This window comes from Ctenopharyngodon idella, chromosome 24 (genome assembly GCF_019924925.1).
Source record: "Ctenopharyngodon idella isolate HZGC_01 chromosome 24, HZGC01, whole genome shotgun sequence".
NCBI lineage: Eukaryota > Metazoa > Chordata > Actinopteri > Cypriniformes > Xenocyprididae > Ctenopharyngodon > Ctenopharyngodon idella.
In genome coordinates, this window is record NC_067243.1 from 25,662,242 (window position 1) to 25,679,352 (window position 17,111).

The window sequence follows — 17,111 nt, forward strand, 5'->3', positions numbered from 1 at the left end:
GAGTGTCTTCAAATCTGGACTAAACTGCTCAATTCATATGGACTAGTTTTATGATCTCTTTATGAACTTTTTTTAAGCGTCAAAGTGGTAGTTGCATAGACGGTCAATGGAGGGACAGAAATCTCTTAGATTTCATCAAAAAGATCTTCATTTGTGTTCTGAAGATGAACAAGTCTTACGACATGAGGGTGTGTAATTAATGACAGAATTTTAAGGGGGTGTTAGGGGGGTCAGTGAAAAAAGTTCAGAGAAAAATGTAAAAAGAAAATATAAATAAAAATGAAAATGTAAATAAAACCAAATTAATATAATATTTATTTATAAATGAATAATATAATGAATAAAATTAAATTTAGAGAATTACTATTTTATTCTGTTTACTAAAGACTGGTCTGTAATCATGAGATAAATGGCAGTTACTTAATTTTATATAGTTATAGTTTATGCTATACATAAATATATGTTAATATTTTCCAGATAATATTGTACACCTTTCGCACCATTTTTACTGTATAAATAGGTCTTCATACATGATTTTGTATATGAATAAGTAAAGTAAAGGGGTCCCTCACAAAGAGTTCTGCCATTTTCCTATGGGCCTTTACAGTGTCATTACATTCATTTTAAACTCAAGAGGCGTTCCTATGGTTGCAGCCAAGACCTCTGACTAAGCAAAGTTTGAACTGGCATCTCACAATGGCCATTTTACCCTTGTTTTGTGCTTTTTCAAGCAAGTTATTTCATCAGTTGTGCTTGTGGATGAGGCGTATCTGATAGCCCACAACTTCATTTATGAATCATAACCAGTTATATGCCTTAGTTGGGCTAAAGATGGTCAAAAATGAGGGGGATGTTAAAAACTACTGTGTGTCAGTATGCCCCACCCTCAGCAGTCTCTATGACTAAAAAAGGTAGGAAAAAAATGAAAGAAAAGCATGACATCATCTTCACTCTCTCTGCACGGCCATTAGATTCAAACCAACCCTCAAAGAAACAGAGAGAGAGAGAGAGAGAGAGAGAGAGAGAGAGAGAGAGAGAGAGAGAGAGAGAGAGAGAGAGAGAGAGAGAGAGAAAAATGAAGGCTTTGAGAAAGAAAGTGAGCAAACACATAAAAAAAGAAGATAGACAGAAAACAAAACAGAATAACTGAGATATAGAAGGCTCAATTTCCATATAACTGGCAACAGAATAAAAACTTTCCTTTCTCTTAAAGGAACAGTTCATCCCCCAAATTAATTCTGCCACGAGTCAGGGTGGCGCCATAGTTAATGTTTGACAGGAATGAAAACGAGGCTGTGAGGGATAGAAGTACGGTGTGTTCAATAGATTATCTTGTTGTTTACAGCTGAAAAAAAACATAAAAAAAAAACTTTTTATACCTTTAACCCTTTATACAGTATGTACCATTGTAAAGACAGTAGTCTATCCCTCACAGTCTCATTTTCATCTGCGTAAAATTAGCTTTGTACCATAAATGCTATTCACACAAGCAACCGTTTTTCATATTATATATGTATAAAAAAAACATAAGAGAAGCACAGTGAGAGCTGAGGGCCGGAAGCGCCTTTTAATGACACAATTCTCTCAGGAGAACCTAATAAGCTGCAATTAGCACACAAAAAGCCCAGTGTGCAGTGTGTGCTGTGACGTGAGCCAAGGGCAATAGAGCGGGCTGTGTTGTGTCAATGGCAGCGTCCTGTGTTCTCAAACTCTACTGCAGCAGCACACGGCCACAGCATGTAATGTTGGAATCAGTTGTCACTTTTGACACTTGTGTGAGAACTAAACCAAAAGGCTCATGAATAAATGCAGTGAACTACCATCTAAACTTCATAACATGATCATTTACTGCAAAATGTACGCTTCAAAAGTAGAAACAGAAGCGCTTCTTAGGTAGCATTTAGGTGTCTTTCACACAGACCGTATTTAATGCTGCTCAGAGGTGGCATAAATGTATTTACACAGCAATTACAATTGTCATTTAGCCTTTTTTATGGCCATTATGTCTTTACAAAGAGTTTTGAGCAGGCACAGAGCAGCCGAAACCCAGCAGAAGCATACCTAAATAGATAAACATCAATATTACTCAATAATATATTGCACAATCTGGCAGCTGCTGTCTACAGTTCAAAAGTTTGGAGTCGTAAATTTTTTTTTTTTTTATGTTTTTGAAAGACATCTCTTATGTTTTCTAATATTTCCTAATATTTTTTCTTAATATTCCTTTTATTTTTTTGTTAAGATTCTTTGACTAGAAAGTTTAAAAACAGCATTTATTTGAAGTAGAATTAAAATCTTACTGATTCAAGATTATATATATATATATATATATATATATATATATATATATATATATATATATATATATATATATATATATATATGACATTTTTAAAATAGTTCATGTGACTACAGTGGTTCAACTTTAATGTTATGAAGCGATGAGAATACTTTTTGTGCGGCAAAAAACAAAATAACGACTTTATTCAACAATTTCTAGTGATGGGCTATTTCAAAACACTGCTTCATGAAGCTTCGAAGCTTTATGAATCATTTGTTTTGAATCAGTGGTTCGGAGCGTGTATCAAACTGCCAAAGTCACGTGATTTCAGTAAACGAGGCTTCGTTACGTCATTAGTGTTTCGAAATTTCAATGATTCACCACTGGGGGGCGATGATCTCTGAACTAGTGATGGGCAGAGCGAAGCTTTGTGAAACACTGAAACAGTTGAAGCAAATGAGCCGAATTGCGTCGAGGCTTCGAAACAATCCGACACCTGTCTTCGAGGTGACACTTATTGGTCACTTTCACATGTTGATCTGAAATAACATCGACAACGACTCAGACAAGCGTTGACGAATTATACGTACATGTTGTTTGTGCCAAACAAGGAAGTGTGTGGGGGAGTGGATAGTGTTCTCAACTGGGTTCAAATGCTGGTCAGAACAGTGTTTTGCTATAAAAACTCTAAAATAAACACCTTTTACAAACCCATTGCAAATGTTTTATTGAAAGTAAAATCTATAAATCATATAATAAGATTGAATATCAAGTGTATGTATAAAATGCCTTCTTTTATCAATTTTCAGGGCTTGTTTTGTTTGTTCCATGGATGGCTCAGCTAAACAGAGAATACTAACTACTATTATTCTTTTTAATTATAGGCCTACTAATGTCTAATTAAAATGTCTACAAATGTATAAAACTGATCAGAGATCAGGTAAAACCTAGATAAGATCATTACCCCCCAGTGGTGAATCACTGAAATTTCGAAAGGTTTGAAACACACATGACGTAACAAAGCCTCGTTTACAGAACTCACGTGACTTTGGCAGTTTGATTCACACTCCGAACCACTGATTCGAAACAAAAGATTTGTAAAGCTTCATGAAGCAGTGTTTTGAAATTGCCCATCACTAGATATTGTTAAATAAAGTCGTTACTTAGTTTTTTTGGCGCACAAAAAGTATTCTCAGCACTCCATAACATTAAGGTTGAACCACTGTAGTCACATGAACTGTTTTAAATGTGTCTTTAGTAGCTTTCTGGCATTTGAAAGTGTTAATTATCTTGCTGTCCATGGAGGCCTCACTGAGGTCAAAATGTGCTCATGAGGTCAAAGGAATATGCCTGTGTGAGAAGCTGTGTTTACCTGGTAGAGGTATCTCTGGTTGAACTGCTGCATGGCTCCCTGCAGCTGACTGCGCTGAGACTGCCACTGCTCATAGTTGCGTACGGACTCTGCTGTGGGCCGCTGCCATGTTGTGGTTCTGGTGTTGTGATCCACATAGTAAAACCTTCCACGCTGGTCCACACGCTTCTCCCAGCTACAATACAGACACGGATCACAGATTAACACCAGCCCCAGATAGGTGTATAAGTGGCCATGCACAAAAGTGAATTGTAAATACATATGCAAACAGAGTTCAAGCTGAAGCCAAACTGATGTTTTCTGTTTTCAATGTTGTGATCCACTGACAACACTGTTATAGCTTTATTGGCTTGTACTTTCAGGGGCTGCTCTTAAAGGACACATCTTGCATTTTTTTTTTTTCAAATGCAAATATGTACCAGACAACACCACTGAACTTTGCCACACATCTCAATGTTTTTTCAGCATCTTGTGCCATTAGATTAAGAAGTTAAACTTTTAAAAATGTGCCTCAAAAGCCTCTATTCCACTGCACTCCTGTGTGAACAGCCCCTTACAGTACTGTGATGCTAGAAATTTGGCAAACCCTCTACTTTTCTGCAAAAATTTGATCTAGGCCAAACTTCCTCCATTCGGATGTGCAGGTCTAACACACATTTACAGGAAATGTTTGGTTGCGATATTGTTGCTCAATCCAGACAAACCTTTTTCAAGCAAAGAAGAAAAGCAAAACAAATGACATGACATTTCAAACCCAAGCAAGTTTAATCTTATTTCCCTCCACAGATATCTGTCATCAAATATATCCTGATCTCGCTTGATAGAGCTTCACAGATTGTTTGACATTCCAGAGCAAATGACACACAAGATGTGAATACAGGGATTCATTTAAAATAAGTAAGTTATATAAACACATATTTATTTATACATTTACATAAATAAATCACCTGCAAATACAGAGGGTGACACTTAAGGATTCATGGAATATTGTTCAATCCAAATTTATGGACTCATCTTTATCAGTCAAATAAAAATATGTTCTCATATTGCTCGATCGTAAGCAATACTTTTGTAAACAATGTTTCATTTAAACCAGAATCATTCATATGTGCAAAAATGAGTATACAGTCAGTAGCATGGTTGGTCAAGGTAATAGTGACAGTATAATTAGGTTCTTTTTAAGTTACGCAATTATACACCTTTTATATTCCATAAGAAGTGTGTGTGGGAGCAAGTATGTAAATTATACATCACCAATAGCAGTTTATTTATACAAGTTATGCTTTCATACCTGCAAACTGTACAGTTCACATGAACTGTACCCCAGTCCACCTTTACAAGCGGACTTTACCTACCAATAAGAATACAGTGTTTTAAAAATGTTTAATACCATAAAACCCAGTATTCCCAGATACTCAACCCAGAATTCCACAGATATTCCTCAGACAATAAGCACAGAATGTGTGACAGAGCACAGATTCCATGTGGGCCTGAACAAAACATAAGAAACTACACAGCTTTAGTGGAAACTCTAACAAGGGGCTACAAACACATCTTTATGTCCCTCACATGTTTTTCCAGGATTTGTCATCAAAAGTCACAAATAGCTTCACCAAAGGGAAAAGTAAAAGTAAATATTGCTGAAAGCAGTGATGATGGGCCCAAGCCCCAGTGCCACGCCAACCTGGCGACTTTTGGAAAATTGTGCACGGCAGACAATGTGCATTTAAAGCGGGTAAATATAAAATGATTACGTCAAGGTTGTTAGAATGTGACACATTTACTGCAGCAGCTGGTGCCTCTATGACCGCGAACCACAACAGCCGCATCCATGAGATCATTTGAATTTAGATGAATTTCATGTCATAGGATATCATAGATCAATTTCAAATGAGCAGTTATAGGTCCAGATGCATTTATCTTAAGGTCTTTTTATAGTATTAACCGAACTATTAAACTAATTATATAAAACTATATAGTCAGTGCACTACAAATGAACTGGCTCTATGACTTTATTTTGTTAATTAAATTGATTGAAAAAGATAAGGCCTAAAGAAATTTCTTATCCTCTAATGCAGGCAAAAGCACACAGCGATGAATGGGTTAAACTCTATACCATCAAGAGTAAAAAAAAAAAACTGACTCTCTCTCTCTCTCTCTCACACACACACACACACACACAGAGAAAGAGAAGCAGAGTGAGATCTAAGGATCAGTTGAAGACTGTTTACCAGTTAGTTGAACCAGAGGATTCAACAAATCAAACCAAAAAAATAAATAAATAAAATAAAATCTAAACTGTAACAGAGAGTATTTGATATTGTCTAAATATATATCAAAAGGTAATACACGCATACAGCCTTTCTAACACAAAACATGTCTTGCATATTTTAAATCAATATATTGTTTTATGTGATTGAGTGGGATTGATGATTTTCACATCGTTTTGAAGCAAACACTTTAGGCTACAAGATCTAGTTCTTAAAATTCTTGTGAACAAATATTCAGTATGGGTTTTATGGTCTTATTTCAATGACTTACTTTTTTTTTTTTTCCCACTTACGACGCATAAACATAATTTTCTCAAAACTACAAACTTTTACATACATGCTGCTCAAATATTATTGTAGCAGAGTTTGTTGACGTTACCCCAACACTGCACGCAAGTACCATCCCACTTTACTTAACATGCACATAAACTGTAATAATATCCCTAACAAAAGTTACACAGTTTATTCCCTACCCCCCTTCATACTAGTTTTTCATAATACAAAGTTGGTATATTGGTATGAGCCACCATAGTCATCAAAAATATAGAAAACAGCACAAAGTGAAAATTCAAATCCTTCCCAGCTAATACACAACGTACCAGTTATGCAATTTATTGGTAGTTTTCGTAATTTTATTTGCTCTTTATAATGTGAATTGATATATAGCGTGCACCTCCACATTTGCCTGTGCAATTGAAGAGCACACTATAAAATCTGACAGGACAGGAAAGTTTGTTTTTCTGAGGTAGAGACTTTTTTACTTCGTAACAAGTTACAAAAATAATGCTAGAATAATGACACTGACATATAGCTTGACCACATCTCATCTGACAGCAGATACTGAATCAGGACAACACGTTTTTCCTCAAACACACTGCCGAAATCCCTGGAAATAAGAGCTAGCCCTTTACTTAAACTACGTCTGACAGAAGAGTCAATTGAATTCATGTTTTCATGCACGTCTTGCATCTGTTGTTGTTTCATTGACTACACACTCTGCGACCCACCATCATAGACAATACAATATCACACACCCCTAATCTTACAATACTTCACCTTTTAGGGTAGTGAAGTAATTTTAGATGTTAATGTGCAAATAGTTAGAGATTGACATCTACAAACTCCTTCCATAAACATTACCCGTCAGCATGTAAAAACACGTGAAAGACAGATACACACCCTGGTGGGAGGGGTCTCTCCCATGTGGTGGTCTTTGTGTTATGATCCACATAATAGACTCGTCCATGAGGAAGAATTCGCTGTTCCCAACTGCAAGAGATAAAAATCATTGAGAAAATTGATATGGCATGTGTTCATGTTTAAACTCAACCCCAGCTCTCTGACGTACCCAGCAGGCAATGCATCAGTGGCTTGAGTCTCTGTGGCTACACCGGTCGGGTCAGTGGTGGATGGTGTGTCTGTGGCTGGCGGCAGGGCAGAACTATCCGTCCCAGCAGGGGGGTCTGAACTCAGTGATGGTGAAGACAGATCTGGACGTGACAGATGACCGCCCTCTATCCCATTAGTAGGCGTCTCACCTTTACCTTAGCAAAGACCAACAAATAAATTTAAATTAACATCTTAGCACATCAGACCACTCAAACAGAGTTCTCAAGGGCCTAAGTAGGGTTGGGTGATATTTATCATGGTGACGATGTTAAGTGTCAATTGAAATGTTTTTGCTATATATTTATTAGGGGTATGACGAGATCTTGTGGTACGCAAGATTAAAATGTGACAAGATTTCTCATAGAGGTGAAAAGCTGTCTTGCGATATCGCCATGAAGAAGTAGGATAGAATATGCCACCTCTATGTTTACATTATTGTCGTTTTTATTTTTTATAGAAATAAAAACAATTTAATTAAGTTGGATAACGGTCGCTTCAATGCCATCCAGCTCATCCAGTACGAACTGTCGTACGTAGTGAAGCAGGAATCAGAGTTCACTGATCATGTGACGAGAGTAAGTGAGGAGATGACTGACAAGACCATGGCGGAGGATTCATTGCACAACAGAGCCTAAGCGATAAGACATTTGTCAGGCTTGTAGAATGCGCGCTCAGCACCGTCACTCCGTATTCACATATTTAAATACCCCGCATTATGAAAGCGGCTCCCTGATGCATGCAACTATCTCCCAATATGAAAGCCATCTTAGGTTGGGCTGTGTAGTTGTAACCATCTCTTAGCTCTGTATCATGCTGTGTCTCGTGAGCTAACTGTCTCGTCACAGCCCTATTAGATTGTGATACACATCGTATCATAGTGCGTAATGATCATATTTCAAAGCAGCCTGAGTGAGTTTATGTGTTGGTAAATTTGTATGTGTGTGTATCTGACCAGCATTGCTCAGGCTGTTGATAGCCGTCTTTGAGTTGCGGCGGCATGTGGATTCTGCAGGTTCTCCATTCAGTTCCCCATTAGTGAGAACGGCTCCTCTGATGTCAGCTGGAGAATCTCCACAAGAACCTCCAGATGAATGACGTAAACTTCTGAAAATATATGAGAGACTCATATAAGACACACAGTGAAGTGAGTGATTGTATGCATGTATGCCGGTTATGTGTATTTATGCTTCAGTAATCCCACACACAAAGTGAATCATTTTAATTATGGGTGTCCAACCTATTTGTACGTGGGGCAAGTATTTTTAGTAAATCAACTGCATGCCCACAAATTTTTTTTTTAGACTGCCCAAGCAAATTCCTTTATTTAGGATCTTAGTAAATCGGGCCTAAAACTGACTAGATAATGTTTATCACTAAAATGTCCAAGCAACACATTTGTCATGCTTGTTTGGAACATACTCGTGGAGGGTAAGGCAACTCAGCTCCTGGAAGTACCATTTTTGTAATTTTAGTTGTAAAATTAAGCAATGCAAAATGTTACATTTATTTAAAAACCACACCAAATTTTGTCCTCCAACCCCAAAACATTTTCCCAATACAATTTAATCGTAAATAATCGTGTGATCAATGTTTCATTTAGAGTAACTGTATGCAACAAAGACGCTGATGTGCACTCCTTTTTTCTTAATTGGTTTATTTATTTTATTTATTAACACTGTTTTACAACAGCTTCAAATGTGGTTCAGAACCTCGGCCGTGTGTCCACCAAAGCATTTTTAGCCAGGTGCTCTGCTGAAAATACCTAGCTGTGGGCGCTTGAGAGCGCTTCGGCAGCGCAGCGTTTTTTCAGAAGAGATGCTTTTCTTTGGTATGATACAGAATATCCGCGGAAGTGTTTCACATATAGTTTTTTTTCTGTATTGTTTCTATATAAAAATTGATACAATGTAAAGCATTTGATCTAGCTCTTGTTCTAAATTACTTTGTTCCGTTACTATGCTTGTTGTTGATGTTGTACAAGCAGAATGTGGGGGATGGTCGGTGTTGTATTTGTCCTGCCCCTCCTCCGCTGTGATTGGACGGCCGTGTACAAAGTGACAGTGATGAGCTCTGCGTTTTACCCAAAGTTGACCAAATAGACGCTCAGCGCCTCGTTACACTCCTGGCATTTTAAAAATGCGGAGCTCCCATTGAAAACAACTGGAAAAATATGCTAGCCTCGGAAAAAAATCACTTTGGTGGACACATGGCCTTAGAGTTGGAATGAACTATTTTATAATGCATGTTAAACCATTTTGAGTATTTTGTTGAATTTGTTATTAATAATCTTATTTTTTGGATTTAATGTGTCAAATTCCAAATAATAGAGAAAATAAACAAGTTGAAGTATGAAGTTTAACTGTTTAATTCACTGGATCACTTAAATATGTACATATAATTATAGTTATTTAATATTTAAACCACAGAAGAATTTCCAGCAAAATTAACTATATTTTTATATACAGGCCACTGCCGTGATTAAAAGTAATATATTTAAAATACACTTGTTATACTAAATACACTTCATCTATTAACATATTTACTGACATATTGCTTTAGACTTACTGATATAAAAAAATTATAATTAATCTTTATTTGGAATACTACTTGTGCACAATGCACATTTCTTAATATTAGGCCTAAAATGTGTTTTAATGTCACTATTGATGAGGCCTATATGATATTTGAATAATATCGGTCTTTAAATGCAAGATATTTAAAGTGTACTAACGTATACTTGCAATAGTTCCACTTTAGCAATCAAATATACTTAAGTGTATCTTTAGTTACTACTTCAACACAATTAAAGTGCAAAATTAGTTGTTCCAATTTAGCAGACTTTCAGTAAACCAGTTTAGTATACTAAAAGTATAATCGCAGTGTATTTTTATTAAGTACATAATATGCAAATGTATTTGTAGTATACTTAGCATAAAATATAAGTATTTCAAATACATTTTAGTATATTTACAATTTACTAGGGTTGCCATGATAAAAATTTGGTCATACCACCAACCCTTAACACTCTTGTAATTCTTCAGCCCATTTAGTATGTTATGCATAAAAACACAAGGATGTTCTGACTAGAACATGAGAGAAATAAAGCAGAAGACATAAAGCAGAAGTATAAAACACCCACACACACGAAAAAAGTCAGACATAAACGATGGGAAAATAAAAAGATATTTGTGCTGACCGTCCACGGGGGCTGCTGGTACTGGGGCTCTCCTCACTATGAGCTCTGTGCATATTAGACCTGCTCGAGTGAACTACCTCTGCACAGAAAAAAAAAAAAAAAAAACCACACAAAATCATCATAAACCAGTGCATTAGGAAAACTGATTCACATCATGCATAAATGTTTGTCATTCCTACTTAGAGTTTATCTCATTAAAGCAATAATCCATGAGAGGCCATACGTTACAAGGGTAAAAATCGCTAGCATTTAAGACAGTTCACCTTCATGTTTGTAATTTGTTGTTCCAAATGTATGACTTAATTTCTTCCAAAAAAAGCCCCCCCAAAACTGACCATAAAAGTAGAATTGAAGCAATCCATTTGACTCGTGTGCTATACTCCAAGTCATACAATATGTCTTCAGTCTGTTTCTCAAGTCATTATTTACAGAAAAACTTTTCCTCCTGGGCAGCTCTCAGATGTGTGCAATTTGAATATGGGCACAAGACACAAGAAACAACGACATTATCTTTGTCTAAACTGGCTTGACACACTGCTAATGAGCCACATTAGCAGATTAACAGAACTGGGAGCTTGTTCTGTTCTTGTGTCGGTAGAATTTCTAAAATGAGGGACGGGCCACAAATCTGTGAGTGCCGATTGCAAATCTGTGCAAACGGATTGCTAAAACATGTGCACGGATTATGAATTTGTGGGTTTGGATTGAAAAAAAACAAAGGTACAGTTTACAAATCTGAGCACACAAATTGGAAATTCGTGGGTATGGTTTATTAATCCATGGGCACTTGTTGTTAAACCGAGGGAACAATTTAAGAATCTGTGAGTACGGTTTATAAACTGAGGAGACGGATTGCAAAACTGTGGCGACGAGTTTGTGGGTCTTGACACTTTTGGTTATACCGAATGACGATATTTTCAAACAAGGCTAACAGGCTGATATCTAGCTAGCTAGCTAGTTAGCAAAAGGACAATAAAATATTTTATATTTAGTACAAGTTTTTAAAATATTACAACATTTTCCATGTTTTATAGCGGTTGTACCGAATGACCTGATGTTTCGGGACATGCGTATGAGCAAGTAAAAACATGAATTTTTCAAATAGTTAAGAGAGAGTTAGTTAATTTGCTTCATGACCATGTGGTCCTTTGCAGGTGTCTGAATGATGTCACATCCTGTCACATGATACTGACCACATGGCTTGATCCAAAATGGTCCCTTTATATTGGTTACTCCAAATGACTTAAATGAAATTAATTTTTCCCAGACATTCTTTCTCATTACAAAGCAATGACTTCTACACAATTTGAATACCATTTTGCACTATGTTGATATATGATGTTATAAAATCATGCCTGAATAAAAAATATATACATTTATTGTATTTTAATCACAAATGAAATGGCTGTATTGGCCTTTGGACGGTTAAACTAAATGACCTTTTGACAATTCAAAATCTTTAAAATACCTTTATGGGTAGCAAAATATGATTAAAACCTTTTGGATTCAATAAGAGAGATCTAGTTGTACTGCCTTACATACAAAGATGTCATATCTTTGTTTTTTTATTATTATTACTAAGGCCTTTGGACAAATAAATGACCCGTCACGTCATTGACCCGTATGTGTTGTATCCTTCTGTTTTTAAGTAGTTTCACATGGAAGTGTCTATTAATGAAGTCTTGCAGTTGCAAATGTAAAACTCAAATGGAGCGACATTAAAGCTTTTAGTACAAAATCACAAGTTAATGTAAGAATATGTGAAGCTTAGAAAGTTTGAGCACAAGTTTCTGTTTACTGAATGTGTGTGTGTGTGTGTGTGTCATTCTGGCTTTGCCCAGGCCTGTACACAAAGACCTGTTTATATAGTACGTGTGTTTCAGAAAAAACTGCCAGGGGAAATGAGGGAAAACATTAAACCAACAAGAGCGACTTCAGAGTGAACAGAGGACCCTAACAGACCCACACACACTCCAACCTTTATCCACTGCTGAAGGTCAAACACAAACTTGCACACTGAAAGAACACACTCCAGATCTGTATACTGCGAGCCGCTAAAACAAGGATTTGAGATCAGATCACAGAGCCAGTTGTTGTTCTGGTTGTGAAAAGGCTCAAAAAGAACATATAAGCCAAACTGTCATTTTATTAAGTGTGTGTGTGTGTGTGTGTGTGTGTGTGTGTGTGTGTGTGTGTGTGTGTGTGTGTACGGGTTTAGCTATACTTGTGAGAGGCAAACGTTCTTACTTCTATACTGAAATATTATGACAACCGACTAGTAAGGACATTTAACTGGTCCTCGCTAGATAAAAATGCTTATAAATCGGCCAAAACATGTTTTTATTTCAATCTATTTTTTGCACATGTTTCTGTGATGGGCAGGGTTAGGGGTATGGGTTGGGTTAGGCCATAGAAAACATCATTAACTTGACAGGAACTGGAAAAAAAATATATGAATGCTACTGATCCACAATCTGATTTCGGACTTGTGATGCAGCCTAAATCATAATAACACCGTGTTTGTTGTTTGTTAATATTCTTCATCAGTATTATTGATTTGACTGCACTGACACTAATGGATGAGAACTGAACTGAGCTGATGATGACTCCAATTTTCTCCAGAGCTGCTTTATAGATGAAATGAACTAATTTAATAATTGATGATCTTTCCAACAGAACTGAATCAACACTGAACTGACTTCAGCCAAACAATGACACTATTTTCTTTTAGAGCTGCTGTACAGCCGAAATGAACTCTGTTTGCATCATTATAGTTGCTGCTAAGAGGAGAAACCTTTTATTCCGTCACGAAATTAAACAATTTAAAAGATAATTGCTTTATATTAACTTTTTATAAACTTTTTATATCATAATTCTGACTCTCAGAATTGCAAGATATAAACTTGCAAGAGTTATCATCGGCTGGCTGCATCTGTGTTCTTTAATTTGCGTATTGTCAATAGATCACCTGCAGAATTTTACACTCCTGTCGGCACTTATATGGGATTAGTGACGTGTCCTGATTGCAAAAGATCTCTAAACAAAAAAATGCTGTTTATTTTCCAGGCTGTATTAGTGAAAAATTGTCTTACTGAGAAATATATATTTTTCTCCAAAACGTGCACTGTAAAAAGTAATACGCTCTATCTACTCAATAAAATTGTAGCAACAGATTACAAGCAATATTATTAATTAAATTCAACATATAAAAATTGAGTTAGAATTAATCAAATTAATTCCTTAAAAGTCAACCATTTAAAATGTGTAAAATTAGCAAACACCATTACAAAAACCCACAAACTGGCATAAAAAGCAAAGAGTCAAACTGCCCAACTAAATGAAACACTGATCACCATAACAGTGACCAAACATTTTCAATAAAATCAACATCTAAACCTCTGTTAATTCTTGTGTTTATCTTTGTTTCAGTGATTCTACTTGTTATCATCAGGTGTCTACAATGTTGGCAATAAAAAATAAAGAGTTCTTAATTCATCTTTGACGTCTGTCTGTTATTCAGATATTTTTGTTTAAATTTTACTCGTTTTAAATGGTTGACATCTAAGGAATTCATTTGATTAATTCTAACTCAATTCTATTTGTTGAATTTAATTACTAATATTGCTTGTAATCTGTTGCCAAAATTTTATGGAGTAGATATAGCGTATTGCTTTTTAAAGTGTACAATTACTGGCACTCGAAATTCTTATGAGTACAAAATCTAACTGGTCACGTTACCGTTCATTTTGTACATTGAGATTACTTGAGTGATTAGGCATACTTCAGTGGCAAGCCATGACTTCCTGTTTCAATGGGGTGTAAATACAATGTTACATACAGGCCAAATTCCTAAACTCTTCCATCACAACAGAAGAGACCAGTGAACACAGTAATGATCAGCAAATGGCTAGAATAGTGAAATTGTTGAAAATGCACATTTCCACTATCAGTTCCACTATCAACAATAAGGGGTGGTTGATTATGATTTCACTTTGTTTAACTTTAGTTAGTGTGTAATGTTGCTGTTTGGGCATAAACAACATCTGCAAAGTTACGACGCTCAAAGTTCAATGCAAAGGGAGATATTTTCTTTTAAAGAATTCTCTGTTTAAGGACTACAACAAATGGCTGGTAGGGACTAAAACACGCTTCTTCCTGGGTTAGTGCCATCATGAACACTAAAATTTACATAAACCCTGCCCCAGAGAACACGCAACAAAGTGAGTGAGGCCATGTTGGGCTGCTTTAGAGAAGAGGAAGAGTTGTTGTAGTAGAGTGTTGTTGTCATGCCATCATTTTATGCCGGACTGCTTCACAAACGAGGGTCAAATCAACGCTGGATTTGCACAAAAGATTAACATGACGGCACATGCTAGTCGATGAGTTGAATCAACTCCACAGTAACTACATAAATTTATCCACTAACCATTCAGAAACGTCCAGATTCATTCTAAAAGTTGTAACTTCCTCCCGAGTCTGACTCCGGTTTGAACAATGTAAGGCTGAACACCGTTACTGACAATCCTCATTTTGTCTGCGTGAGATTCTCCAGCTTTGTTGTTGTTGAGCAAAGGGGGCCGGGAGCAGCAGCTCATTTGCATTTAAAGGGACACACACAAAAACGGCGTGTTTTTGCTCACAACCAAATAGGAGCAAATTTGACAAGTTATAATAAATGATCTGTGGGGTATTTTGAGCTGAAACTTCACAGACACATTCTGGGGACACCAGAGACTTATATTTCATCTCGTGAAATGGAGCATAATAGGTCCCCTTTAAGAAGTTAAAATAAATTAGAGATGTTAAGAATTAGCCTGGAAGTATACAATCTTTATTGGCATCACACACAATAAGGAGGATGTCTTGAGACGTGTAACAAACGCATGGATTATTTGTATTTATGCACAAATGAAACTCAGCTTGTCCAAAGTAAATGCAAGCGTGCCAATATTTATTTAAGAAAAACACTTTTATGTGAGAAAAATACTTAATACTTAAAAATAAATCTAAAGAACACAAATACTCTTAATAATTAAAGGTTAAGTTCTTGTGAATATTCTGAATGAAAAACCAAAAGGACAAATAGCCAAGAACTTTCCACGGCCTGTTTTGCTCATATTTACCAAGGGTACCGATATTAGTGGAGGGCACTGTGTGTTTATGCAAGGACTATAACGACAGGCTGTTGAATTACTGAAAAAATAATGCACTACTATGCCTAAAATAATGCCTCCTTTAAAAATATCAACACTACCACCTCACTACTGAAAAATGTATTTTGCTTTTCAGTAGCAAAAACATTTTACTAATGAAGTCATGAGGCAGCGCTGACAAGATGTTTCAGTGCATGTGAATGTCTGTGTGCAAGTGAGCATGTGGGAGAGAGAGCAGGAGAAAGACGACTGCTTTGACAGAAAATTATCCTATTGTTTGTAATATTTATTGTGTTTGTGACTTTTTCTGTGGTAATTCTTTAATTGAAATAATTTGGCCAAGTGATATGGAGCTGTTGGTTGGAACAACTTTAGCTGTGCAGTAATTGAAAAATTAATCAACACCTAAACATCTGTAAGCCAATCTAAAATGTGGTTTAAGTAAAGGCGAGCGTACACTGTGCAAGTTCGGACACTCTGGAGGTCATGAGCCATTGCTGAACTTTACAAATCGCATGAGCTTTTGCGCTAAACATGGAGACTTCATTGAGCTTTACAGAGAAGTTACAACTTTTAGAATGAAACTAGACGTTTCTGGATAAATTTATGTAGTTGCTGTGGAGTTAATTGAACTCATCGACTAGCATGTGCCGTCATGTTAATCTTTTGTGCAAATCCAGCGTTAAATTGACCCTCGTTTGTGACAGTCATTTACATGTTTGTTAGCTCCGCTTCGCAACGTGACTAACAACACCACCCTTCAGCCTTGACTTATGCTGCCTTCACGTGCCCTCGGAATTATCGTAAATACGAGCGTCCTAGGTAAAAATTGCACATGAACACCCCAATCATGTGTACACGACTACACCCGTGTAATCACGACTTCAGAAGTGGTAATTATCGAATTTCCGATAGCATGTGAAGGCAGCATTATTCACCATACAGCACTAGCCTTGAGTAGCTTATTGCTTACATTTAGAGTTAGATATTTAAAAAAAAAAAAAATTATTGTCAGGTTGAGGGTTTAGCAATGGGAAGGTTTTGAAGGTGAAATCTTCAACCAACCCCTTCTGGCAAATATAAAACACTTCTGAAAATAAATCTGGTGGTCTTGTTTGAACCCCAGAGTTTAAAAGACAACTCTAGACACATTTAATGCACATTCTCTGTATTTCTCTACTTGTGGCTTCAAATTAACATTAAATTGTTATATGTTGACTGATTTTGCTGTATATCAGGGGTTCCCAAACTTTACAGCCCACGACCTCCAAAATAACGATGCCCACGGATGCAGTCCGGCAGTGAGTTCCCGGAAAGGTATGTCTGCAGCAGTGCAGCGATCATTTACGCACAGTCTATTTTTGCTGTGCTGCACCGCGCTGAATTAAAATGATAGTGCACTGTTCGCATTAAAATAAACATGTATGGACGCGAAAAACAAGTAATTTCA

The 17,111-nt window shown here is 36.4% G+C and overlaps 1 protein-coding gene across 4 annotated transcripts in view; it reads right to left on the reverse strand.

Annotated features, from left to right (window-relative positions):
* wwp2 (WW domain containing E3 ubiquitin protein ligase 2) overlaps window positions 1-17,111 on the reverse strand; it is a 49,939-nt gene that overhangs the window by 21,883 nt on the left and 10,945 nt on the right. For 3 of the 4 annotated variants that reach the window (XM_051883990.1, XM_051883988.1, XM_051883987.1), the window contains exons 6-10: window positions 10,509-10,587; window positions 8,265-8,416; window positions 7,272-7,467; window positions 7,103-7,192; window positions 3,654-3,828 (exon numbers count right to left, since the gene is read on the reverse strand). In XM_051883990.1, coding sequence (XP_051739950.1) covers window positions 3,654-3,828; window positions 7,103-7,192; window positions 7,272-7,467; window positions 8,265-8,416; window positions 10,509-10,587 — 692 coding nt within the window. The remainder of the gene's footprint in view (window positions 1-3,653; window positions 3,829-7,102; window positions 7,193-7,271; window positions 7,468-8,264; window positions 8,417-10,508; window positions 10,588-17,111) is intronic. The other variant, XM_051883989.1, reaches the window with a different exon arrangement.